Source organism: Thunnus thynnus, chromosome 2 (genome assembly GCF_963924715.1).
Source record: "Thunnus thynnus chromosome 2, fThuThy2.1, whole genome shotgun sequence".
Taxonomy (NCBI): domain Eukaryota; kingdom Metazoa; phylum Chordata; class Actinopteri; order Scombriformes; family Scombridae; genus Thunnus; species Thunnus thynnus.
The window spans coordinates 8,014,311-8,040,465 of NC_089518.1; the positions used below are offsets into that span (position 1 = coordinate 8,014,311).

Genomic DNA, 26,155 nt, shown 5'->3' on the forward strand with positions numbered 1-26,155 from the left:
TCCTTGAATGCTGAGGTGTTTATCAGTGGCCCTCTACCACCAGTCAGAAGAGGAGTTGAGAGATTCAGCAGTGTGTTGGCAGTGAACACATGGCTTTCAACAGCATGTATCATCCATTCAGTGCACTTTATTGTCAATTTCAACTTTTTCTGGGACTGCAGACATCTTTTTAAGGCACAGGACTTTGCCTTAACAAGTCAGGAGTAAAACTGCTCACCTCTAACCTATTTTACTTCCTGCGTCACCCATCTGTTCCCTCTGCCAAGGACAAGAGACAAGAGGAATCAAAACAGGAGGAAGACATAACACAGCATGGTAGAAACCTTGGAGAGCTGCCTCAGTGCCGCCTGAAGAGAGCTTTAAACATGAGAGACATCATTCAAGATTCACCTTCTTCACCCCCCCCAAACCACATCCAGGTCACCCTCCTCTCCAGTCACCCTTTCCCCCTCCTCCCCCGTCTTGGAGTTCACTGACCGGATGAAAGAGCCGGTCACTGCTGGGACCAAACTTACTTCCACAATCGGTTTTAAGTCCTCAGCCAGTTTTGACAGAATTGTCACACCCGCTCCCTCCCTCCATGATGGAATCAGAATCATCCTCTCTCTCCCGAGCCTGATAATAGCACAGCACGTCCAGCTGTCTGTGTACAAAATACAGCGAGCTCTAACTGATATCTGCTGGGTCCAGGCTGCAAGGTTGATAGCACTCATGACTCTTCCCAGGAGGAGCTGGAACCCAATGTGCTGGCAGCTTCCTCAGTTCCTGTGTTGATAGGTAATAGAAAAAGAATTGTGAATCTGCTAAGAAACAGGAAGCACTCAACCGGTTCTGCAAACTTATAAATTTAGCATCCATTCCCCGTCAGCCACAGCTTGTCGCAAAAAAATGGGCAAATAATGCTTTTAACACACGAAATCTAACTTTATTAATAACATCAGGTCTTTGACAGTAAAAACATATATGAAACTTGTTCAGATAACAACCAAGATAACAGTGCAGCTGTTCTTATCAAGTCGACCCCTCACAGCGTCAGTTTTATGAGTGAAGCTAGAGTGCGTAAGAAAGGAGGTGGACTCACCATTTTGTTTAATGATTCCCTCCAATGCAAGCAGATATCTGATGGAGATGTTGTTTATTTTGACTGTGTGACTCTTCAGCTGAATTCCTCCTCTGGAGTTTGTTCCTAAATATCTACAGGCCACCTAAATACTGTGAAGACTTTTTGATGACTTTGCTGAACTGCTGTCTATAATCTGTATTGACTTTGACTGTGTAGTTATTGTTGGTGATTTTAACATCCATGCTGACAACCCCCAGGACAGAGGACTAAAGAACTGTGTTGTGTTCTTGATAACTATGGACTGACCCAGCATGTGACGGAGTCCACACACAATAAGGGGCACACTCTGGACTGAATCATCTCCAGAGGTCTGAACATTTCTGAGGTTGTGGTGACTGATGTTGCTCTCTCTGATCATTCCTGTGTCGTCTTTGAGAGCATTATCTCTGTGCAGCCAAATGTTCAAACAGAAGTAATCACAATATATATAGAATATCACTGAAAACACCTGTGAAATATTTATTCAGGCTCTCTCTTCACACCTCCCTCTCTTGGATCTCTTGGTCAATGAGCTTGTAGATCATTTCTACTCTAAAATTACAAATGTTATTGATGCCACTGCACCCACTAAGGTGAAGGTTGTCTCTGGTAAGGAAAGATCTCCATGGAGAAACGCCACGCCGGTCAGAATAGAAAAAAGACAAAAACAAATCTCCAGGTTCGTTATGACATCTATAAATAGAGACTTCACATTTATAATTTGGAGCTGAGAAATGCAAGACGGTCCTTTTCTCTGACATCACCACCAAAAACAATAATAATGCACGTACCTTGTATGCTGCTGTTGACAGGATAACAAACCCTCCTGTGTCAGTAGCATCTGAACTTGCCTCCTTCTTCAGAATATTAGACAAACAGTCAGTGTCTCCATATCAGGTACAGGATATGTGTTGTCCCTTTGTCCACTTGAAATCAATACAAATAGTATGACACAATTTCTATTCATCTCTATTGTGCAGAGATATGTATATTTTAATTAATTTATAATGTTATACATTAAAGATGTAAAATTTCCTTCTTATATTTGCAATAAAATAATATAAAGTAAAACTACTACCAAAAATAGGCCATTTTCTCTGTGTGGGAAATTTAGTAATCTGGTGAGTAAAATTAAAATACAAGGAGGGATTTGATTGGTTCATTCCAATATTTTGGAAGGACTCAATAATAAAAATCTGCCTCAAATGATATTTTTGGCCATTATGGGGCAGCACAACATGATGTAAACCAAACGTTGCCACATCACCCTATGAAGTATTTTTAGTGAATACAGACACGGAGCAACTTCACATCCTTTACGAGTCGTGCTTGTGGCTCCTTGATGCTCTGGTTTGGTCTCCACCAACTCCTGAGAAAAACATCTGTCTCTTCAGCTGCTAAAGGCTCCACTGTATTCACCAGCTAGTCACTAACTGTGTCTGTTGTTTGGTTTTTAACTTTTTCACCGGAACCAGCTGGAAACAAAGCTGAAGAGCACGGTGAGAGAGAACCAAACCAGTACAACCCATAGAACCAAACCAGTACAACCCATAGAACCAAACCAGTACAATCCATAGAACTAAACCAATACAACCCATAGAACCAAACCAGTACAACCCATAGAAGTAAACCAGTACAATCCATAGAACTAAACCAATACAACCCATAGAACCAAACCAGTACAACCCATAGAACTAAACCAATACAACCCATAGAACCAAACCAGTACAACCCATAGAACTAAACCAGTACAATCCATAGAACTAAACCAATACAACCCATAGAACCAAACCAGTACAATCCATAGAACTAAACTAATACAACCCATAGAACCAAACCAGTACAACTCATAGAACCAAACCAGTACAACCCACAGAACCAAACCAGGACAACCCATAGAACCAAACCAGTACAACCCATAGAACCAAACCAGTAAGGGTTCATCCCAATGAGCCTTTCACATTACAAACAGTCATTTGATCCATTGTTGATATAAATATATTGATGAGAGCAGCTTGTTACTACTTTTAATCCAACAAAAGTAAAAATAAATAATGAATTACAGTATTTCTCAAAAAAGATTTTATTACTGGCAACATAGACAACCCACAAACAACATTTTGACTTTCATTTTTGGAAATAAATTTGATGAAAAATCCAAACAATTAATTGATTTTGACACTTTCCTTTTGGTGTTTGGTCAGAATTTTCTAAGGGGGAGAAAATAATTGCTACAGTCCTGCTGCTACTACTACTAATTATTATTATTATTATTATTATTATTATTATTATTATTATTATAAAAGGCTACACTTAAGTGCATCATCAGTCCCTGCTTGTGGTTTGAGTGCAGAGTAGATGATATTCTTCCTGACGCCGCTGATGAGCGCCGTGCGGCCAATAGGAGCGCAGCGGGGCGGAGAGCAGCGGCAGATTGTACTACAGTGTAGTACTGCTGCCAACAGTAGACGCGTCTCCCGCTCAGTCTGTCGCTATTCAGCATCCTCTGGTTAATGGATTATACAGTTTCCCTCCAAGTGCAACATCAGCTGGCGGTGTTCCCGACACACTTCTATCAGGGCTACAGTGTGGAGTTACAGGTACATTTATTTATGCTTCCTACTTCCCGTGTTGTTGTTGTTTTTTTTTTTTAAATTTCTCCCTTCTCCTCTCCAGTACTGTCAACGATGAGAGCCGTGAATGTGTGCAGAGAGTAGTGTGACTTTGTGGAGATGCGTTACTGCAGGGGGAAAGCGTGGTTGTCGTGTTGCATGCTGATTTTTCCCCCTTTCCTCACCGAGATTCTTGTTGCGTGCCGCCGGGAGATGGAGCGGAGCGGTGGCTGTCTGCGCGGCGCGGTGCGGTGCGGTTCACACGGGGGTTAAAAAGTAAGCAGAGCAGCCCGGAGGAGGTTGACCTCTGAGGGGCGTCCGAGGACACCCCAGAGTCCCTCCCCCGACTAAAAAATAAAACTTTCAATGTGTTTTTTTAGGATATGACTTTAAATAATCCAGCATGTTCAGCGCACCCGAGAGATAAAATCTCATCAATAGTTTCCCTTTTAGAGTCTGCTCTAGAGTTCCCAGATTCATCCCTCAATCTAACTGTGGACAAACACTATTGAATATTAATCAAAATAACAACGTCCGCAACAACACCCCCCCCCCCCTCTCCATCCCGGCTGGCTGAGGACAGACTTGTCGATTCTGTCAAGGTGACATTTAAGGTGGATTAGAAGCAGAGATGCAGAGATGTAGCGGAGAGAGCTGAACCTTCCTCACCTCTGAGGAAGAGTTTACAGCACCTGATCCTCATCAGATCAACTGACACAGTTTAAACTCTCAAACTGTCTGAAGAGACACGTGGACAGGAGATTGTTTTTATTTTTCTTTTGTGGTGGAGTGGAGGTCATCTGAATCACCATCAGCATCACAGGAGAAATGACTCTCATAGTGAAGTTGTTTCTGGAAATATTATTGGCAAAGATATCAATACTGCAAGAAGCTTTATTGATTCATGGTTTTGTCTATAATATGTGAAAAATGCTCAATATAATTTCCCAGAGCTCACAATGACTTTTTCAATTTGCTTGTTTTATCTGACTGTTAGTGGAAAACCCAAAGATGTTCAGTCATCTATCATATCCGACTGAAGCTATCAGGGACACGTCGTTGGCATTTCTGCTTTAAGGAAATGACAAACCATTAATTGATCATCAAAATAAATCAGTTGACCAGTCAATTCATCAGCTAAAGCTCTAAAACATATTAATATGTCAAATGAATAGTTGATTCGGTTTATTCCGTCATTTCTTTCTGGTGATTTATTTGCCTTTCAGGATTGAAGCAACCATTTCCCTCTTGCACAGCAAAGCAAACAAAACAAAAAATGTAGAGGAGGGTTGTTACAGTCTTTGCTTTGATGTCTCTCAGGTGGCTTTTTCTTCTTTTTTTTATTAGAAGCAGCATTAAAATTCTTGTAGCTTTGTTCAGTTTTTCCTCCTGCACAGCTACAGTCTGTTTGTTTTTCCTCCATCCTATGGGACGCACATTTTGCTATTTAAAAACAGGGCTGCAGCTAAAGACTGTTTTCAGATTAATCTGCAGATTATTTTCTCAGTGAATCCATAATTTAGTCCAAAAATAGTGAAAAATGTGCAGGTTTGTTACGTTCAACTAATGGCTGAAAACCCAAAGATCTGTAGTTCATAATAATAATAATAATAATAATTCATAAAAGACTAAAAGAAAAGCAGTAAAACTGAATCATTGTTGCTTAAAAATACTTGAACAATTAATTGATTATCAGAACGATTGCTGATTGATTTCAATATTTTACTGTTTCATTCAGAGCATCTAATGAACTGTGAAATGAGCTCTAAATGTGTGTAATCACACGCAGATACATGGGAAAGTGCCATCATTTGTTTTATGAATAGGTGTCATTTTATTCAAACAGTAGATAATTCATCTTCATTTTGAAACAGGAGCTTTCCTTTTCTCCTACAGCACCAGTTAAACACATACTTAAGATCCAGATATGGATGATCTATTTTATTCTGCAGCCTCCAGCGTGATGAGAGAAAGAATAATGCAGCATTTCACCAACCAGGCGCTGCGAGCTCCATCTCCATCTGCCTCATTTAAAGTTGACTTTCCCCTGAGAGGCTGCATGATATTATCGCCATCTCCTCTCGCGAACCACAAGATGGCTCCATCGAAGTCCCTCTAGAAATTTTTTTCTGTGACACAAACCTGTCTCCATCACGTCTAAGACGGCGCGTTAATGTTCTGCAGCGCCCGGTTGCTAAACGTTACAAACAGCCTCAGATAATAAAGCTCCTTCATCGACCCTTTCTTTAATATTCCAGTGATTCGATGCGTCTGTTCAGGCCCTCCAGTCATCTTTTCTATTTCTGAGAAAATTGAAGTGGGGAAGAAACACTTTCATTGCCCCGTCTGCTGTCTGTAATTTGTGATGCCTATAAATAAAAGACTTTGAAGCTCCGCGCTTCGATGTCATCAGTAATTGTTTGCTTTTGTAAAGTTAAAATTGCTCTGTTCCTTTGCTGCTTTTCCCGCCGTTGTTTTCAATTCTATCTCCATTATACTTTCATAGATGGTCAACTGAGATGGGTCACGGGATTTTTATAAATAGCACAAGTAACAAAGAGCTCCAATAATCAGAGCTGAAAATATTTATTTTGTAGAAGTGGTTTTGAAGAAGGCATTACAGACGAAAAATGTGTTCTTTATCAAAGGCGATGAATCTCTTCTTCCAGCTTCCAGAACACTAAATAAACCCAAAAGGGTCCAGATCGGCCTTTGATCTGCAGAACTTTATCTTATTAAAAACTAACTTGTGTTTCCAAAGAAATATCTAACAATTTGTGCAAAAGTGACGCTTATTAACAGTGACTGACAGCACTGAGTGGGGGGGGGGGGGCGGCTTGAGAGAGACAGATATTTTTTTAAATTGTCAGAATCGATGCAGCAGATGCAGAGATAACTTGCAAATCCATAAGACCACCCTCTGGGCCTGCAGACTGAGCCCTCGCAGCCATCGATCAAACATACTGTAATGTGTCTGAAGAGTTCATCGTGATCATGCCAAGTCTGTGAGGGCGCCGGGCCAGGCGGGCATGAAATGCACCACATGAGATACTGACTCTCCATGTTACATGAGTTTTTACTCAGTTTTGTCCAGCTGGATGAAAAACCTACCGTTGCTCGTCCAACTCTGCAGATGATGTGTTTTAAAGATAAATATTGCAAATATCAACAATAGCAGAGACTGGTTGTTCAATATTCATGTTGGTATGACTGGTTGGTCATTAATCATCTGAGCACAGTCTGGTGAAGTCTTCATACTCCTTGCTGACTTCATCATGACAGTTGTAGATACTCACAGACTCCCCAGGGATGTGACTGTGTGAAGTGTGTGAAGGGAAGTCCAGACGTTTGGATTCAGACTTTTAGCACCGAGTAATGATGCAGTGTTCTGATAAGTGGGTCTGTTATCAGTACCGATACTGACCTTATCAAGCAGGTCCAGTATCAGCCAGATGTGAGCGATTCTTAGTCAGTGCAGTGAAGTATACACCTTTTAAATGTGGGGAAAGAGCATCAGAACTGGTGACAAGAGACAAAGATTTGGATCAGTAGCAGTAGAGGCTGAGATATCCTGGATCCTACACTTCCCATGATCCAACTCAACAGCATCTGTCATTAGACCCTCCCTGGCTTGTGAACACCCACATCTTTTAAAGACCCCCTCCAGACATGTTTTCAAGACAAAATGACTCTGCTGCTTTGAATTATAATTTGTGTTTGATATCATTTTTCTTCAAAAAAGTACAATTACCTAGCTAGAAATCCAGACAAACATCAACAACATCCATTTCAAAAGTGTATCTACTGAAAAAAGATCATTCTGCACCAGAAAGTCTATTCTCAGTGTTTGTGCAGGTTGCATACTGGACAACGACTGGCTCCAGCCTAGTCGTCATGTCACAAATCATGCTCATAGAACTTGAAACTTTCCTCCTTCAGCAGATGAATGTGAAAGCAAACTCTGCACAGTGAAGCTCAAACATCCAAGTGAAGGAACAATAAGCAAAACACATTTTTGAGTGGACTTTAAACTACACTTCTCCAGTTTGTCATCTCCTAAACCCAAATGACACCACGTATGTCCACTTCCTGTGTCCGTCGTTTCAAATTAAAAGCCCTCTAGGGTTTCATACATGGTCCAGCCATACTAGGTTTTGACTTAGTCTTGTTAACAACAAGGCACACCTCCCGAACGGAGTTTGAGGTTGTTGTTTTTTTTCCTGCGACTTAACCGACCAATAAAAACTTGATCGACTAACGAACGGTCGACTATCAGGGGGCAGACCTAGATGTTACACAACAGTTTTCAGGCTGTGTGTGAGAGCAAAAGTCTCCTCAGTTCCTTTTCGGTCACCATTACAGGTTGATAAGTCATATATTACTTAATGACCTTTAAATAATGATTTCACATTCATATAATGTTATAAAGTAATTGAGCAGCTAACTGGTTGCATTTAATCTGCATGTTCAGGAGAAAATATATTATTTTGTATTCCCTGATGTCTGTTGCTGCAGCAAGAGAGTCTTTTAAATCTTAGATGGAGTCAGTAAATGGATCTGCACACTTCACCTTATAGTTAAGTGCTTTGAGAGTAAGATTTGTGAGCCTTTCATCAGAAAAAGAACTTAGCAGTAGAAAGCTGTACAGGGTGTAATCTGAGCGCTACTGAATCTACAGTCTCTTGCAACAGGTTATGGCTGTGATATTCAGGCTGTAGCTTTTCCTGGACAGCCGATGATTTGAGTTTGAATTCTCCAGCTTCATGTTGTGCCCACACCGGAAAGAATTAATGTCATTAGGCTGACCAGTGTCACAATTTTATTGTCGCACCGACTCAACATTTGCCCTAAATGTCTGCACTGGCTGAACACCAAGCTGATTATATTACTGAAGTGTAGGCAGTCTGCCCAGTGCGCGTGCTAATGTTTTCACTCAGCAGATCTGTGGACAGCGCTTAGGTCACACTGCATGGGAATAGGCCACTTAGCAGCAAACACAAAGTAACTGCTCATTGTTTTGACCTCCAGGCATGGCATTACAATTTGGCTTGCCTTCGCCTCCCCAAAGCTAAAGTGGCAGAATGATAGAGAGAGAATGGGAGGCAGATCAGTGCACAGGGCTCTGGGATGGGAAGTACAGTCTCTGCCTCATTCTCACTCACCCAGTCTGGCTAATTTGTTTCCCCGGGAGCGATGTTGGAGTCTGTCGCTGTCCCCGGAGCACCAGCTGGACAAAATGCTGATTATGATGGAGGTAACAGTTTTCATGGACCTCACAGGTCATAGTGAGCACAGAGAGGCCAGACAGCTGCTCTCTTTCATATATTAGCAGCAGTTCCTTACTAACTGAATGGCCTACAGTGATGTATCTACATGTGTATTCTATGTAAGATTTGGTTTCTTAGCTGGATTTATTCAAGCCAAGTTAACACTGAACTGTAAAAGGACAGTAAGTGACATTTAGTGATCTAAACGTCGACTGGAACCAACCGCTGACCATCCCTCCACTCCCTGAGCTATGATGGCCTGTAACTGAGTGTGTTTCCATGGACTTGAGTATCCTCGTTACGATGGAGTTTTTCAAGAATCCCGTTTTTGTGTTTATGCGTGTAAATATCATATCCTGATTTCAGAAACCTGGAAAAGCCCTGGAAAAGATACCCTAGCTGGAGTACTCTGATCTTATCCCGCTTTCTGACCGCCGCTGACTACCTGCACAGGCGCAGCTTCAGCCAAGTGACGAAACAGAAACACGAACAATGGCGGCAACAAGAGGACCCCACTTCTGAAGCGATGAAGAAACAGAGTTTTGTCTTTCGGTGATAAAAGAATTAATATACCTGACAGTTTAGACGGGATATGGGACGCTGGTTTACCAACACATACAGTAGAGCTGAGCCATGACTACGTGGCCAAACACCAAAACAGAAGAAGTGGCTCTGATCCAGCAACTGTCAAATTTTACAAAAAATCCACTGCTCCCTTGTCCTACGCGGTGGCGGTGACAGCCTGACACTGGTCAAAGTGGAGAACATGTCGTTCTCTTCTCTTCTATGATGGTATTTGTGTAAACATAAAAACAACAAACATAAAAGCCAAGCTGCTGGTGATGGAAGTCATTGTAGCATGGCCAGGTTTCCGCCAGTATATTCTGCCTTGGCTTAAGCATCAGGACATTTTTAATTGTATTTTTAAGATATTTTTTAAACTAAAATATGTTATACAAGTAGCGTAGCTCCTTTAAGGTTCTGTGAGCGTGTGTGATGGTAAGGCTGTCGACTGGAGCAGAGAGTATGAAGTTAGCGGTATAGCTGTAACATAGTAGTGCAACGTGTGCACAGTTTAGGCTAAGTTCCTGTGTCTTGCTTGCCACCCAGCTGAAGTGCAGGGGGTTAGCCCCGAAGTTAGCGACGACTTCAACTAAGGACCAGCTATTCTCATTTTAGTGACAATCTCAGCAACCTTTACCTTTGTCATCGGGACTAAACTCAAAATACTCGTGAACAGGGGCACTAGTCCTGTAACGTTATCCACACCAGCCACAGTCACCATATTTGTCAGCTTAGCTGCCTGTTCCACCAGTAGAGACTGACCTCTGGTGGCGAGTGTTGTGCACTACGATATATCACCTCAATACAGCATCTCTGCATCAGTTTAATAGAGAGAGGAACATCTAACTACCCTGTATACCATAGTACCTTGAACTGTTGATTTCGCTTCTCTGCATCCCGAAAGGCACCTGACTGTGGAAGCCGTTTAGCTCAAACTTGCAGAATACGCCTAGTATTGGGGTCAGAGGTTGGATTACATCACCGCCGCAAATAAACCGCTTCAGAATTCATTTGTGACCCTTTACAGGAAGTAGTCTTAGGTTGTTCTGCCCAAACGAACTGTACAAAGGATGAAAATCCAGAGTCTGATTCAACTGGAATAAACAATGCAGGCTTGAAAACACCTTAAAACTACTTTGTTAATGTGAACAATTACACATGCATAACAGAAACATTTTACATTGTTTTTTTAAGGAATTATGACCAAGGTGTTTATGAACGGGATATTTTACAGGTGAAAAATAATCTCGTCAGTGCTCTCTGGTGGACAAACTATGGAATGGTGATAGTGTTTCTAAATTACCCCAAACATTTCTTTAGCTTTTCTCTCTCTCTAGGATGGCGACTCTCTTTGCCCTACTCTGCCTCTGATTGGTTAGTACTTATTTCCTTCGTTGGTTAGGTTGATTAGGTTGGTTAGGTTCAGGCCTGGGGGGTGAGATGGTTAGGGTTAGGGTAGGAAGATCACGGTCAGAGCCAATCAGAGGCAGAGTAGGGACGGTTCTTTGCAGAACTTGACTTCGCCATCCTAGGAAAAAAAATACTGCATCCAGTACACGTCAAGATTGATATTCCTGGGATGAGCTAAAATTGATCGCTATGTCAGCCTGTGCCAATTTATCAGTCGGCTTCTTCCTCATGACCAAAAGAGGTCATTTGTCAGTAAAGCATGAGCATGAATTAAAAAAATGGCCAATCCCCTCGTCTTTCTGGTGAGCCTCAGAGTAAACAAGCCACAAAACAGAATTTAGTGGGAGCTTAAAACAGGAGATGAGAGCCCAGTTGATCTGTGGGTGGCTCCCAGTCCTTAAAGGGATAGTACCTGTATGTCACAGGACGTTAGTGGCCTTTGACAGACACATTAGTTGTAGCTGAGCCTCGGAGCTCTGTCCTTTTGGGTTGTGTGTTACTAAGCAGCGGACCACCCCGGCACTGCACCGGCTAACGAGACATTCAATTAGGCTGAACATGGGACCTCTACTGAGACTGAGAATGAGGTCTGTTGCAATCAAGCGGCAGGGTAATCAACATTCAGAGAATGGCTAGAGCAGTGATTACTGACACACACACACTTTGCAGTGGGAGATTGGATGATGATGACAGAGATGCTGATGAGGAGTATGAGGATGAAGATGATTAAGTTGGTGGATAAACTTGGATAGTGGATTAGTTAGGTGCCTTGCGATGGCGTGTGATGCCATTTAGTGTTCACTTTGGCATCTTAGTCCTTTGACAAAACTGTATATTAGCTTTAGTCATATTTTTGTTGTTTTATTTTTGTCATTTTAGTCATTTTGAGGCTACAGCTTTTACAATCTTTTGTTATGCACAGTTACCATAGTAACAGGTGTAGTTATGGTCTATTGTGAGGTTAGTAGAAAACGTGCTGTTTACTTGTTCACACACATAGGGGCCATGTCACTTTGCTCTGCAGTAATACACAATAATACAAGTGACTCTCCTCAGTAAATCCTGCTGCCATTTCCAAACTCTGGCTGTTTGAACAGAAGCCTTTTCACTCTGTTGTCTCTGTTCACCAAACACAACCACAGCTCCCCCTGCTCACTAAAATACTGCTCACTGCCTGGGTTTAGCTTGAGAGGAGAGGCTAAAACGTTGGATAACATCGTGATATTTCTTTAGTGACCATCATTTAGATGGTTGGATCTTACTCATTCCTTCTGATAGCAACAGGAAAGCCAGCCAATTGAAAGTAACATTAACATTACATCCAGCACTTAGTAATGTTATGTTAGAAATGTCAGCGTGCTTCCTGCATATCTTCCCAGTTTGTCATGCTGTTTTGTTGCCACTTCTTGTCTAATTTTCAGTGGGTTGTAGATGAATTTCTTCCATAAATCTGTTCCTTTCAAGAACCGCAAACATCAGATAACTTTACTGAAGATGCTTCTAATTAACAGTAGTGCAAGAGAACAACAGAGGAAACTGTTTTACTAAATGTATGATGTGATAAATATGTAGATACATACAGATGGAAGACTTTGCATTGAAACATCAGGATTTAGTCAGTCTTTCATGTGATTGTTTTATTGGTTGACAAAAAATGTGTTTTAGTCGTGAAAAATGTCAACAAATACTTTTTGTTATAGTTTTCGTTGATGAAATGAATTCTGGTCCAGTGCACAAGACTTGAAATGATAGCTGTACTTAAGTTAAGGCTAATATATGCAACCAATATTGGCCTTTTAGTTCTAACAAATGTTAATCAACTTTAGATGGTGAAGCAGATATTTATCGGCTTCCTTTCAAAACATGCCTGTTCGGAACAGGCTGATTGCTTCTTCTATATGTGTATCAATTGACGAATGTATCAATTAAAACAATAAGGATTTAATAAATTAAATGGTTTTAATCCAGACAGAACTTCACCAGTGAGACTAAACTGATGTTGAACTATGGAAGCAGTTTTATGGCCTTCCATTGGTTTATTGTGTCTGCACTCCTATTGGCTAGTTTTACTTTCTCCGTCTCTGTTTTTTCTCATGTGTGTGTGCTTGTTCGTCTCTCTCAGGCAGTTTAATTGAGTGGGATGCAGCCTTTGTCCTGCCCGGCTGTGATGTGACAGTGTTTATATCGACGAGTCCCCACTAAACTCAGACATGGAGCTCACTGTTCGCTTGTTTATTCAAAGATTAATATTAAACATGTTGCGTGTCCAAATTGCACCAAAAGACAGAGAGACAGACAGAGATTCCTTCCTTCAGTAGATAGATGTATTCAGTGTGAGGTATGATCATGTACGTAATGTTTTTATTTGTTTACAGGGCCACAAAATTGTTTCACATGAATGAAAAGGAGACTCTTTCTTGTTCTTGTCAGCTGACCTCAGCCTCAGTAGAGACAATGACAATCTCATGCTCAGTCTTTTGTTATTTAACCGACACGGATTTCATAGCTCATTTGTGACAGAAACACAACTGTGAATGTTTTTCTGTCTTACAGATTTACATCTTGCTCGAGGTGTGCAGGAAGCAATACAAACACAAGGATGTAACTACCTACTTGGGCTTAAAGTACCTACGTTTGTAGACTCTATAATTGCTTAAATTCATCTTGTTACCATTGGTGTTGTGACTAAGAGGATCTCAGTGTAGACCTTCCTAAGAGGGCAGCATCATCTTCCACTCAGGACTGAAGGATGGATTGAGTGATTGTCTCTCAGCGCTACAGTTTGTGACTCTCAGATGGCATCTTTTTCAGCCTGAGGACTCTTGCCTATGTTAGGTTTATACTGTCTTTCCCCAGAGAGCTGCACTGGAGAACCTCCAAAATTCATGACCGACAAGCTCACTTTATTCCTTATCATCATTCACTGTCAGCAACAGGTCAGCAAAGATAACTACCATTCATTTAAAAAGCACTATTCTGGCCATTGTACCATATCAGTGATTGATTCTTTCTGCTGCGCTGAGCATTTAAAACTCATCTGTTTCACTTGCAAAGTCAGGCAAAATGAGAAAAAATTAAGGTGGTGTGGAGAGGACTTACATAGCAATATGGTGGATATGAATATATAGTAGACCATGAGGACCATAACCTCTGACAACTTAATCACTGGCTGTGCAAATTCCAAATGTTGTTACTTTAATTTGCGACACATCAGCACTCAAACCTGGATGATGTATTGATTTTAGAAACGTATATTGAAATAAGCCGGCACAAAAGTAACACATGATGAAAGTAACAACCCATATAAGGTTGATATGTCTAACTGCATCAGCAACACACAACACACAACACAGACTCACCAGAACCTCAACACATCACGAGGATATGTTATACTACCTGAAAAGCTATTTTCAACCATGATAAGTAAATTCACACAAGCAGTAAAGTTTTTTGAATGACAAGTTGTGTTTATGATCATTTGACAGATTATTCAGTACTTTAACACAGTTTTTCAGTAAGTCAGGTTTAACTGTCAGGAGACATTGTCGGGTTGATAGTAACAGCTGTTTCTTTTGTCCCGCTGCTAATGTGGTCACACTGTGTGTGTTACAGCAGGCTCTGCTCTGAGCAAACCACTGCACCTGCGGTTTCTCAGGATGTCTGTGTGTGAGGAGACATTTGTGGGTGCAGAGTCTCTGCACTGGTCCCACGAGACACTGAGGGCGCAGAGCACTATATCTGTCACAACTGATAATAATACAGCAAATTAAAGTGTTATTTTTACACTGTTATTCTGTTAAATTATCTTTAAAAGTTATACTGTGAATTGAAAATGAAATGTAATAATGTCTTATTAAGATAAAGGACATAATATATTTGCAATTACATATGAACGAGGACATTGCTATTGATGAGGTTGAAAGTAACAATGTGCAACTCTTGTTCAAAGTCAAATTATACTGAAGTCGTTCCACATTTGTACAAAGTTCAAAGACCACACATGTACTTTCTGTCTGTAACATAACATGACATTTATATGAAAAGTGTTACTGTCATACCAGCTCTCCCCTATGAAGTGCTGCCTGAAAAATGCTTTATAACTAATAATTCCCATGATTACCAATATCCAAATGACTGTATGACAGTCCCACATCAGTAAAATGTTATGTCAGGTACAGTCTTGACTTCCACCATAAACTCATACTCGCTCATACTTCCTGGAACTCGTTATTGTCAGCGTTTCAAGTGTCTTGAGAAATATGCCGACTATGAGCCTTTTTTTAAAAACAGGACCTCATCATTACTTTTACTGCATCGAGCACTTCAGCAGTTCTTTATGACAGTAACTCAAAGCCACAGCTTCACAGCACTTCTCTCCCAAGCTGATTCTCTTAATGTGTGAAGCAGTTCATGATTAATTGCCAGTTTTACTGCTTGTAATACTGCATATAGAATGAATGAGTAACTTCTAATTTATGAGTTACCAGTCGTCCATGTGTAGTGATCATTATTAAACAGGTCTACACTTTATTATTTTATCCTGAGAATTGAGGGACATTCATTACAGCAGTCTGCTTCATTTATTTTAATCTTTCAGGGCATTACGTCATTTAAAGAAGCCTGATAGAAATACAGCAAAGGTGGATGGTGGAGCTCAAGAGGAATTTATGCTGTTATAACTGGGAATCAAAACACTTTATGTGGATATAATGTAGAATGTAAAATCCCAATGCAAAACCTAAAAAATTATTAAGCCTGTTCCCTCAAAATTCTTTTTCACTTTTGCAGTATAGGTTGAGAAACTGGTTGTCAGGCCCTTTTATCATTTTGGAGACTGATTTCCTGTCATTGAATGACTGTGCAGTGCCCAGTGAATAGGAATCCATCCAGCTGGCAGCCAACCACCCGGAGAAGTCTGTCTACAGAAAGTGTACCCAAGGACACTTTTTTCCAAACTCTGATATGGACATTTTTCATTCCACAATGCATTATAGCTAATCTGTGTCAATAACTTTCCAGGGTAAAATCTAAAAAAATATAATGCCAGGAATGATTTTGTATCAACAATGTATGCGTCATTGAAATAGTCGATCACAGTTTATATTTTTTGCCTTGTTGCATATGACAAACACAAAATTGACGCCACAGTGATGCAGCCATCTGTGCCTGTTGTTGTTGAGCTTATTAATAATTTATTTTAGTATTAATTAACATTATTGTTCTATTAAAACCTGATTGCTTTTTCAAATACCTGAAGGACACTCATTGGCTTCCAGGACTTGCAGATTAAAAGCTCTGTCTGAGGTGCTGTATAATTTATAGACTTGTTTAATACGGCTTAAATTAAAGTCTCTTTGTCATGAATTATACAAGGTCCTCTATCTCCTAAATTCAGTAATGACCACGGCAGACTGTGCTTCTGGAGTGTTTTAGGATGACTGGACATCAGTGGAACATTAACAATCAGTCGTCCCTACAAGCTTTGTTTTTGTGTTATTTGGACACTTTTTCTTTGTGTATTCGTTACTCAGTCATGTTCATGCATTTGAGTATTAATTGGAGTTTTGCAGTTTCTCTGTCTTAGTTCGAAACTGACAGTAGGATTTTGCTTTTCTTCTTCTTCATGGTGGTACAGTGACAGGTGTTTGGACTTGATGTAGAACTGTAGCCAATGTGTAACTTATAAGTACTTTTACCTAATGTGCAGCTGCAGAGGCGAGTTAGTAGCATTGCTTTTTTGTAGATAATCCTGGTAATGCTGTGTTTTCTTGGGTCAGCGGATGTGGCAGCCAGTGTTTGGGGACTATGTGGCCAGGTGTGCACAGAGCATCTACAGTATAGTTGGAAACAGTATTCAGGGCTGGTGTCAGTCATGACCTTTAAAAACATTTCCTTCTGTGCTCTGTGCTGCAGCTCTCCAACAGTCTAATGATGGAAAGAAGAGTCTGGGGATGATCTGCCTCAACAGCTTCTCACGAGATACTTCTGAGGTGTCTGTGTGGGAGGTGGAGAATCACCTCCAGTGAATACAGTAGCGTTCTAAATTAAATGAGCTAAGGAGGAGATGGCACATTTAGTTGTTGTTGTAGCTCATATTACTCCAGTTAAATGAGATCATTGCTCAGTGTAGGAGAAGATTCAGTGGTATTAGGCAGACAGACGTAACCGCCAGGACAAGAATAATGAATTATATCATTCATTGCCATCCTTAGAGCCATGCAGTTGGCTGGTCCACCACTTTGGTCCAGACTTAAATATCTTGACAACTGTTGGATGTGCAGATATTCATGGTGCCCAGAGGATGAACCCGAGTGGCTTTGGTGATTCCCTGACCGCTTTGTAGCGCCATGAGCAGGTTGACATATTTGGTTTTCTGTGAATAATCTCAACAACTAGATGGAAAATGCAGACATTCATGGTCTCCAGATAATATATCCTAATGTCATGTTCCCCTCAGGACGAACTGTAATAACTTTGCATCCAGCGCCATCATCAGGCCAAAAATTCTAATTTGTTGAATACTTTCATTCAAAATACTAGAAAAACTACTGACATTCACATCTGCCTCATTTGTAGCTTGTGTTCAGTGATAATTTTAGAAAATGTCAAGATGATAAACGTTATCAATCAATCAATCAATCAATCAATCTTTATTTATATAGCGCCATATCACAACAGAAGTCATCTCAAGGCACTTTTCACATAGAGCAGGTCAAGACCGTACTCTTTAATTTACAGAGACCCAACAATTCCCCCATGAGCAAGCACTTGGCGACAGCGGTAAGGAAAAACTCCCCTTTAACGGGTAGAAACCTCAAGCAGACCCCGGCTCTTGGTGGGCGGCCATCTGCTTTGACCGGTTGGGTTGAGAGAGAGAAAGAGAGAGGGAAATGGGGAGGGGGGACAGAAGAAAAACAATCACAACAACAACAACAACAACAACAACAACAAGCACGAGCAGCAACAGCCAGGGAAGGATGCCATCAGGACTGTGAAGGACCGCGAAGGTTCGGCCCGGGGGTCAGGTTTTCCTGTGAGATGAGAAAGCACAAAAAACTCCGGGGAAGAAGCAAAGTTAGTGACATGCATTGATGTTACATGAATGCATACAGATGGAGAGGAGGAGGAGGAGAGAGGAGCTCAGTGCATCATGGGAAGTCCCCCAGTAGTCTAGGCCTATAGCAGCATAACTAAGGGCTGATCCAAGGCGAGCCTGGTCGGCCCTAACTATAAGCTTTATCAAAAAGGAAAGTTTTAAGCCTACTCTTAAACATAGAGAGGGTGTCTGCACCCCGGACTGAATCCGGTAGATGGTTCCATAGAAGAAGAGCCTGATAGCTGAAGGCTCTGCCTCCCATTCTACTTTTAAAGACTGTAGGGACCACCAGTAAGCCTGCATACTGGGAGCGCAGTGTTCTAGTGGGATAATACGGTATTATGAGCTCTTCAAGATATGATGGTGCCTGACCATTAAGGGCTTTGTAAGTTAGGAGAAGGATTTTAAATTCTATTCTAGATTTTACAGGAAGCCAATGTAGTGAAGCTAAAATGGGAGAAATGTGGTCTCTTTTTCTAGTTTTAGTCAATACACGTGCAGCTGCATTCTGGACCAGCTGGAGAGTCTTTAGAGACTTGTTAGGGCAGCCTGATAATAAGGAATTGCAATAATCCAGCCTAGAAGTAACAAATGCGTGAACTAGTTTTTCTGCATCTTTTTGGGAAAGGATATGTCTGATTTTTGTGATATTTTGTAAGTGAAAAAAGGCAGTCCTTGAGATTTGATTTATGTGGGAGTTAAAGGACATATCCTGATCAAAGATAACTCCCAGATTCCTTACGGTGGTGCTGGAGGCCAGGGTAATGCCATCCAGAGTAGCTTTATCATTAGATAATGTGTTTCTAAGGTGTTTAGGGCCAAACACAATAACTTCAGTTTTATCTGAATTTAGTAGTAGAAAATTGCAGGTCATCCAGGTCTTTATGTCGTTAAGGCATGTTTGGAGTTTAGTTAACTGATTGGGTTCATCTGGCTTCACTGATAAATATAATTGGGTATCATCTGCGTAACAATGAAAATTTATGGAGTGTTTCCTAATAATATTACCTAAAGGAAGCATATATAAGGTGAATAGAATTGGTCCAAGTACTGAACCTTGTGGAACTCCGTGTCTAACTTTTGCCTTCATGGAGGATTCATCATTCACATGTACAAACTGAAATCGGTCTGATAAATTGGACTTAAACCAGCTTAATGCAGTTCCTTTAATGCCAATTAAATGTTCCAGTCTCTGCAAAAGGATTTGATGGTCAATTGTGTCGAATGCAGCACTAAGATCTAACAGGACAAGTATAGAGACAAATCCTTTGTCCGATGCAGTTAGGAGGTCATTAGTGACTTTCACCAGTGCTGTCTCTGTGCTATGATGCGCTCTAAATCCTGACTGAAAATCCTCAAATAAACTATTGTTATGTAGAAAGTCACATAACTGATTAGAGACTGCTTTCTCAAGGATCTTGGATAGAAATGGAAGGTTAGATATAGGTCTATAATTGGCTAAAACACCTGAATCAAGAGTAGGCTTCTTAAGAAGAGGTTTAATTACAGCTACTTTAAAGGACTGTGGTACATAGCCTGTTACTAAAGACAGATTGATCATATCTAGTAAAGAAGTGCTCACTAAGGGTAAAGCTTCCTTAAGCAACCTAGTTGGGATGGGATCTAAGAGACAGGTTGATGGTTTAGCTGAACAAATCATTGAAGTTAGTTCAGACAAGTCTACTGGAGAAAAACAGTCCAAATATATGTCAGGATTTACTGCCGTTACCAAGGTTCCTGTGTTTGGGGAGAGAACGGTGCCTGTTGAGGGCAGGAGGTGGTTAATTTTGTCTCTAATAGTTAGAATTTTATCATTAAAGAAGCTCATAAAGTCGTTACTACTGAGAGCTATAGGAATACATGGATCAATAGAGTTATGACTCTTTGTCAGCCTGGCCAAAGTGCTGAAAAGGAACCTAGGGCAGTTTTTATTCTCTTCTATTAATGCTGAGTAATAGGCGGCTCTGGCATTACAGAGGGCCTTCCTATATGTTTTAAGACTATCTTGCCAGACTAAGCGAGAATCTTCTACTTTGGTGGAACGCCAAATCCTTTCCAATTTTCGCGATGTTTGCTTTAATTTGCGGGTTTTGGAGTTATACCATGGAGCTAACCTCTTACGTTTTATTATCTTCTTTTTTAAGGGGGCGATGGAGTCGAGTGTTTGTCTTAGTGAGCCTGCAGCACTATCAATAAGATTACAGGTGCAGCAAAGCACACTTTTAACCACACCTTATCAAGGTTCAAGGTTTTTATTGTCATATACACAGAATAATAGCAGTCATGAGACGACACCAGCATCTACAGTCATACCATAGTAAACAGTAGAAAGTAGAAAGGAAAGAGCAAGAGGTTAAGGAAAAATGCAAGGTAGAAGAAAAGAAAAGAGAATAGAGAAGAATTATAGATAAAATATAAATGGCAATAAAAACAGACTATAATCCTGGGTATGCACAGTACCCTGCAGGTTGTATTACACTTGATATATTATGGTATTGCACTTGATATGATTGCACATTGATGCAAAAACAGCAGCTTAAAGGCGATTGAGATGGAATAAAACATTTTTAGTTTGTGCCCTTTATTTTCCAAGGACTGAAAGTTAACAAGCAGAATGATTGGTAGTCAGGGTTTAAAGCAGAGGAGAGGTGAGGTGAAACTTCCAACCAGAGAGGGAAATGAAACACTTTTCAGCCTGATGTTGAGATGCTCTTTAACATGTCAGCACGCTAACATAAATATAGAGCACAAAGCACTGCTGAGCCCAACTAACACAGCTACTAGTATGTCCATTTGTTCATCCACACACTGTCTGGCAAAAGCAAACAACATGACTGTGCTTTTGGTTTTGGACCTGATCTGGACTTCTGCAGAATCTAGTTATCTTTGAACTTTGTTAGTTGGTGTTGAAAGACACCTGGCCTTTCATTCAGACACAGTCAAGATGAAGGAGAGTCTCCCAAAGACACACGTTCTGGCACAAAGGCTCACCATGCAACACGGGCCATTACAAGAGTGTCCATTGGAGTTTATTACAAGAGGTTTTAGTCAGAATCTGTTGGTGTAATGGACAATGAAGGGGAAAAAGGATCCGATTTTAAACTTACAGTCTTCTTGTGTCACGACAGCAGCCGTGGAGGTCAGAATCCAGAATCAGAGCTTTCCTACTGAAAAGGCCAGTATGAGTCCAGCTCATCTATGCAGGCATTTGTCCAGCATCCCAGCTTAACACCCTCCCTAACGAATTACAACCGACCTTTTATAGCTGCAACATCTGCTGGGCACTCGCTGCTGTGACCTCCCTTTCATCTCTGCACTCCACCTCTCCCTCAGCCCCGGGCTTCCAGCTCCGCGCAGCTTGCCTGGGTTGATTTGCCGCCGGCTCGTCATAGTCAAAGGCAGACAGTAAACAGGGTTGACTAGGTGTGAGAGACAAGCTGGCTTCCTGCTAATTTGATCATCAACTTGAGGAGCGCTGCATTGGTCCCTCTATGACTCTTCTGTGCCGTGTTTCTCCTTGAGCTGACGGTGTTAGGCTGAGAGAGACCGGCTGTAACGATGTTGACAACAGCTGCTCTGATCAGATATTGATGATTGAATTGTGTAGAGAACCCCCTGTTGGGTTTACGATTGTGATGCATCCCCTTATCCAATAACACCGGGTGTAAATGAATATTTTTCTCAGCATCTCATTTAGAGGAGAGTCAACGTCTTGCAATCATAGCGGTGTATCTGACAGTAAAATCCATTAGCTTAATGAATTGATGGCCAAGGAGAGGGACATGTTAATTTGGTTGCTCTTTAGAGAGCTGAACTTCACACACAGCTGGACCTCGCTTCCCTTCCTCTGCTGCTGACTGATGGACACACGCAGGGACGAGGAAAGGGTTAAAAGTATCAATTTGGTTTATTATTTTTCAGTTTTTAGCTTTCATTTCAATCCGTAATAACAATATTGCTTACAATTACTTTCTTATTTGAAAGAGAAATTAAGGTGGACTTGAAATTATTACTCAACCTTTTTTTTATAAACATCTGTCACAGATTACAGACCAGAACTTCCTGGTTGAACTTTGACCTTCTCTACCTGTATGAGTCAGTAATCACCTCCTGCATGGTTACCAACTCCCAGGCTGAAAATTGGCACCGAGCTTTGAAATATGTTTGCCAGGAAACAATATAATTATAATAAAAAAAGAAAAAAAAATCAGGATAATTGTGTAATTTTATTTCCAGTCCAAACATTTTCCAACCTTAAGCTTTTTTTTCCAACTTCTCTGCTTGCTTGCTAACTAGCTTTCACATCCTCTCAGTCCAGTGATGGAAGATGTATTAAGATTTTTTACTTATGTAAAAGTAGCAATACTGCAGTATAAAAATACTCCTTTACAAGTAGGGCTGTGATGGTATGGACTTTTTCATACCGTGGTGAAAAAGCAAAGTATCCCTGCGGTTTTGGTGGTTTATCAAGTAGAAGTACCTCAAAACTGTACTTAAGTACTTGAGTAAATGTACTTATACATACCACTACTGTCTCAATCACAGCATGTGCTGTTAAGATGTTGTTGAAGGTACGTCCTGTTCAGTCGGCACATAGCTGCTAGCTTACCTCCAAGTACCATCTGGGCTAGAAGTACCTCTGTCACTCTGGGAATCGCTGTTATCGGCTTTTTGTTCGGTCCTTGAACTGAGCGAAGTCTGTTTCCTCGTCAGGTCCTGTAGATGCAGAGTGAGGCTCTCTGGCACAACTTCACCTACTTCTAAGGTGCACAGAGAAGGGAAATAAGTCTAGAAAGATGAGAACTCCAGCAACACTTGTAGTATGAGGAACAACTTTATTAGTTAACCGACGCGTTTCAGCTTGTGGCCTTCATCAGAGTCATCATAAAACACATTACAAACACCATTGAAATAAAGTAAGTTGGGTATGAAAAAAGGTAAAAAAAGTAAAAAAATATATATATAAAAGACAACCAATCATATACAAGTAGACACATATCAGCCAATGGGACATCTACAAAGATGTGTTGGATATATGGTCATGTGGTTTCAGGCCAATCATTGTCCAAGATTAACAGAGGCAAGTGGAGGGTGACGCCATATTTGGTCCCTTAACTATGATATAATTTTTTATGATATAATTTTTATGATGGAATTTTTTAATGATGTATTATGATTTTTTATTTTTTATCACTTTTTAATTTTTACTTTTTTTTTTTTATTTTTTATCAATGTATATTGTTGTACTCTGCATCTTTCTGCTCCCTCTATACACAGCACTTTATAAAGCCTGTATGTCATATCTAATAGGCACATTTTTGGATGAACCCAAGTACCTAGTTGCACCTTTCTAGTTAAGGGACCAGATATGGTGTCACCCATGTCCCTCATCAGGTCCTGTCAGACCCACAACAGAGAGAGAGGGGTGCGACATGCAACACAGGCCCCCCGGCCAAGAGTCGGACCACGGACACTGCGGTTATGTGGTGTGTGCCTGAACCATGAGGCCACCAGGGTGACCCCAACTGTATACTGATGAGGAACAACCTCCAGTCGCTGCAGTGATGTACAGTATATGAGTGTACTACTGTTGGCTGTGGTTAATGGTACAGCAGAGTACATTTGACCTCATTCATCAGTGATGGAGTAGAGACAGACATGAAGCTTTCAAACAGAGAGAGCAGTGAAACTCAGCTTTCAGTCTGTCGATCAAAAGAAAAGAAAATTAATCACCAACTATTTGGAAAATTGATTAATAGTAAAAGTTATTTTTCAAGCAAAAAGGCCAAACGTTCTCCTGATTCAGATTCTCAAATGTGAGAATTTGCTGTTTTTCTTTGTCTGACATTATAGTGAATGTAATATTTTTGAGCAGGATGTTTGATGATGTCACTATGTGCTGTAGGATAACGTGATGGGCATTTCCTTCTGTTTTCTGATGTTTTAATCACCAAAAGATTAATTGAGAAAATAATCAGAAGATCAATCAGTAATGAAAAGTTGCAGCCCTGGTGTGGTGTGTAACTTTTTAAAGTAGGTCATCAGTCAGTCAGATTGAGTACCCGACTCAGGGACTGGATCTGCATGTGCAGTGTAGCTATTACTGTAGCGACAAGCTAACATGAGTGAAAAAACAAAACTAATTGAGTTTTATAGAGGAGGGAAGATAAAAGACATAAAGTATGTGTTATCCAATTGTTTGCCCCGACCCCCCCCATCCCCATCCCCAGCCCAAACACCCCCACACACGACTGTCCACAGGAACTCAATATAAAAAGGTCGGGGACCTTCAGATAACCTGGCTGGCTGCTGTTGTTAGGATGTCACCTTGTTCCCACAATCACAGATAATACAGGAACATCAGAACATGTAGAAATGATTGTTTCTCTTCTAGTAACAGTAACATAAACTCCCATCTGGCTTTACAAGCAGACAAAAGTTTGGGTCAGAGGTCACATTTTGACAATGGATGCAGCTAAATGCTTCTTGCTCTGCGGCGTGATGATGCATTATTGAGACATGCAAGGGAAACAGAAAAACTGTTAATTGTCTTTATCTGTTTGTTCCACATTGCAAGGTCATGACAATTCAGTCTCCAGCCGAGCAGAAAATACAAACTGCACGATGACAGAACTATGAATAAACCCTTCCTCCATCTTTGGAAAATAACATCTGAGATAAGAGTGGTTTTATTTTTCTAGGCCGCTGCTGCTGCATCTCCTCGTCCTGCTGCTGCTGCTGATGTTGCCTCTGATGCTTCTTAATAGAATTTAGGGTGATTAATCATTCATTTCCAGCATCTGTGCACCCCCTGCTAAAACAGGCAGTGAGCCCAACTCTGGTGCAAGGTGATAGAGCTCTCAGAACTGCTCATTTATGTCATTTGTCCTGTAGAATCTGAATAGGAGACAGTGCTGTTTTCACTGATTACAAGACTGAGGAGGAGAGAGATTTATTTATATTTCTTTTCTTGCGTAGCCTTTTGTCTGCACACGCCTCAGCCCCTGACGTGTTTTATCCTTGTCCCGTCAGTTCGGCCGCAGCCTCTGGGCTGCTGGATACCAGAGAGCAGCAGGGCAGCAGCTTAGAGGCGTCCTGCTGTAACTCAAGGTCCTGGAAAGGTGACGCTGAATGCTAAAAGTGTGAAAGAAAGTCTGCAACTTGAAGATTATCCTGATGTAATGAAGACTATACATCGATCAATGAGATACATGAAATCAGCTTCATATTGAGATTTTTCTAATTTCATGAAAGCACGTAGGAAATAATATGAAGCTAGAGCCTGAGCTTTATGTAAAGGCCAATTTTAGCTCATCACAATCAGCATATATGTTGTTACATGACAAGACATTAGAGTACAGAAATGTCAAAGATGTTTTTCCAGCGAAAAAATGTATTTAATGTGCATAATATGGGCTTGTCCTCACCAAACAGGAGTTAATTACAAGGGCCAAACCAGTGATTTAGTGCTGCACTTAAATATAGGTAGAGAGACAGATTTTAAAAAAGAATAGTCAAAATCTGTACTGCAGAGTCTGACGCATCCTGAATTTTAGTCCCAAGTGTGAGTCAGGCTCTAGAAAGGCTGCATCCCGTTTCCCATAGTGCATCTATAACCAGTTAAATGAGATCCTCCCCTCCTGGTCCAGTCAGGTTCTGTGTCAGGTTGTTTATTTGCATATATAGCTTCCTCTCTCTGACTGTGTCTCAGTCAGTGTGCGTGTGTTGTAATTGGGTTCACGATGGCCAGTGAGAAAAGTAGAGATGCACCGATACTGATATGGGATATCAATCTGATACTGACTCACACAGCTGGATCGGGTAGCCGTGACAACGGGCCTATCTGGTATCGGATACCGTTATTTTAATAAATAACAATTCAGTAAATTTACATCTTTTATTTGTTACATTTTGTTTGACAAAGTTGAGAAAGCAATGTTTAAGTCCCAGTCTCTTCCAGACAGTGAGGCATACAGCTTATTATTAATTAAAGGGGGGGGGGGGGGGAATTAGCGGAATTAGCAAGCAGCTACACATTTCTCTGTTTTGTATTTATCTGTTTAGCGTCGTCATGCTAGGCTAACCCATTGTTGCTAACTCTGGA

General features: G+C 40.8%; 1 protein-coding gene across 1 annotated transcript in view; it reads left to right on the forward strand.

The window, feature by feature from the left end:
- Positions 1-3,552: 3,552 nt before the first annotated feature.
- The window catches only part of zmat4a (zinc finger, matrin-type 4a), a 133,614-nt gene continuing 111,011 nt past the window's right edge, over positions 3,553-26,155 (forward strand). The window contains exon 1 of the mRNA XM_067601742.1: positions 3,553-3,702. Coding sequence (XP_067457843.1) covers positions 3,616-3,702 — 87 coding nt within the window. The 5' untranslated portion in view covers positions 3,553-3,615. The remainder of the gene's footprint in view (positions 3,703-26,155) is intronic.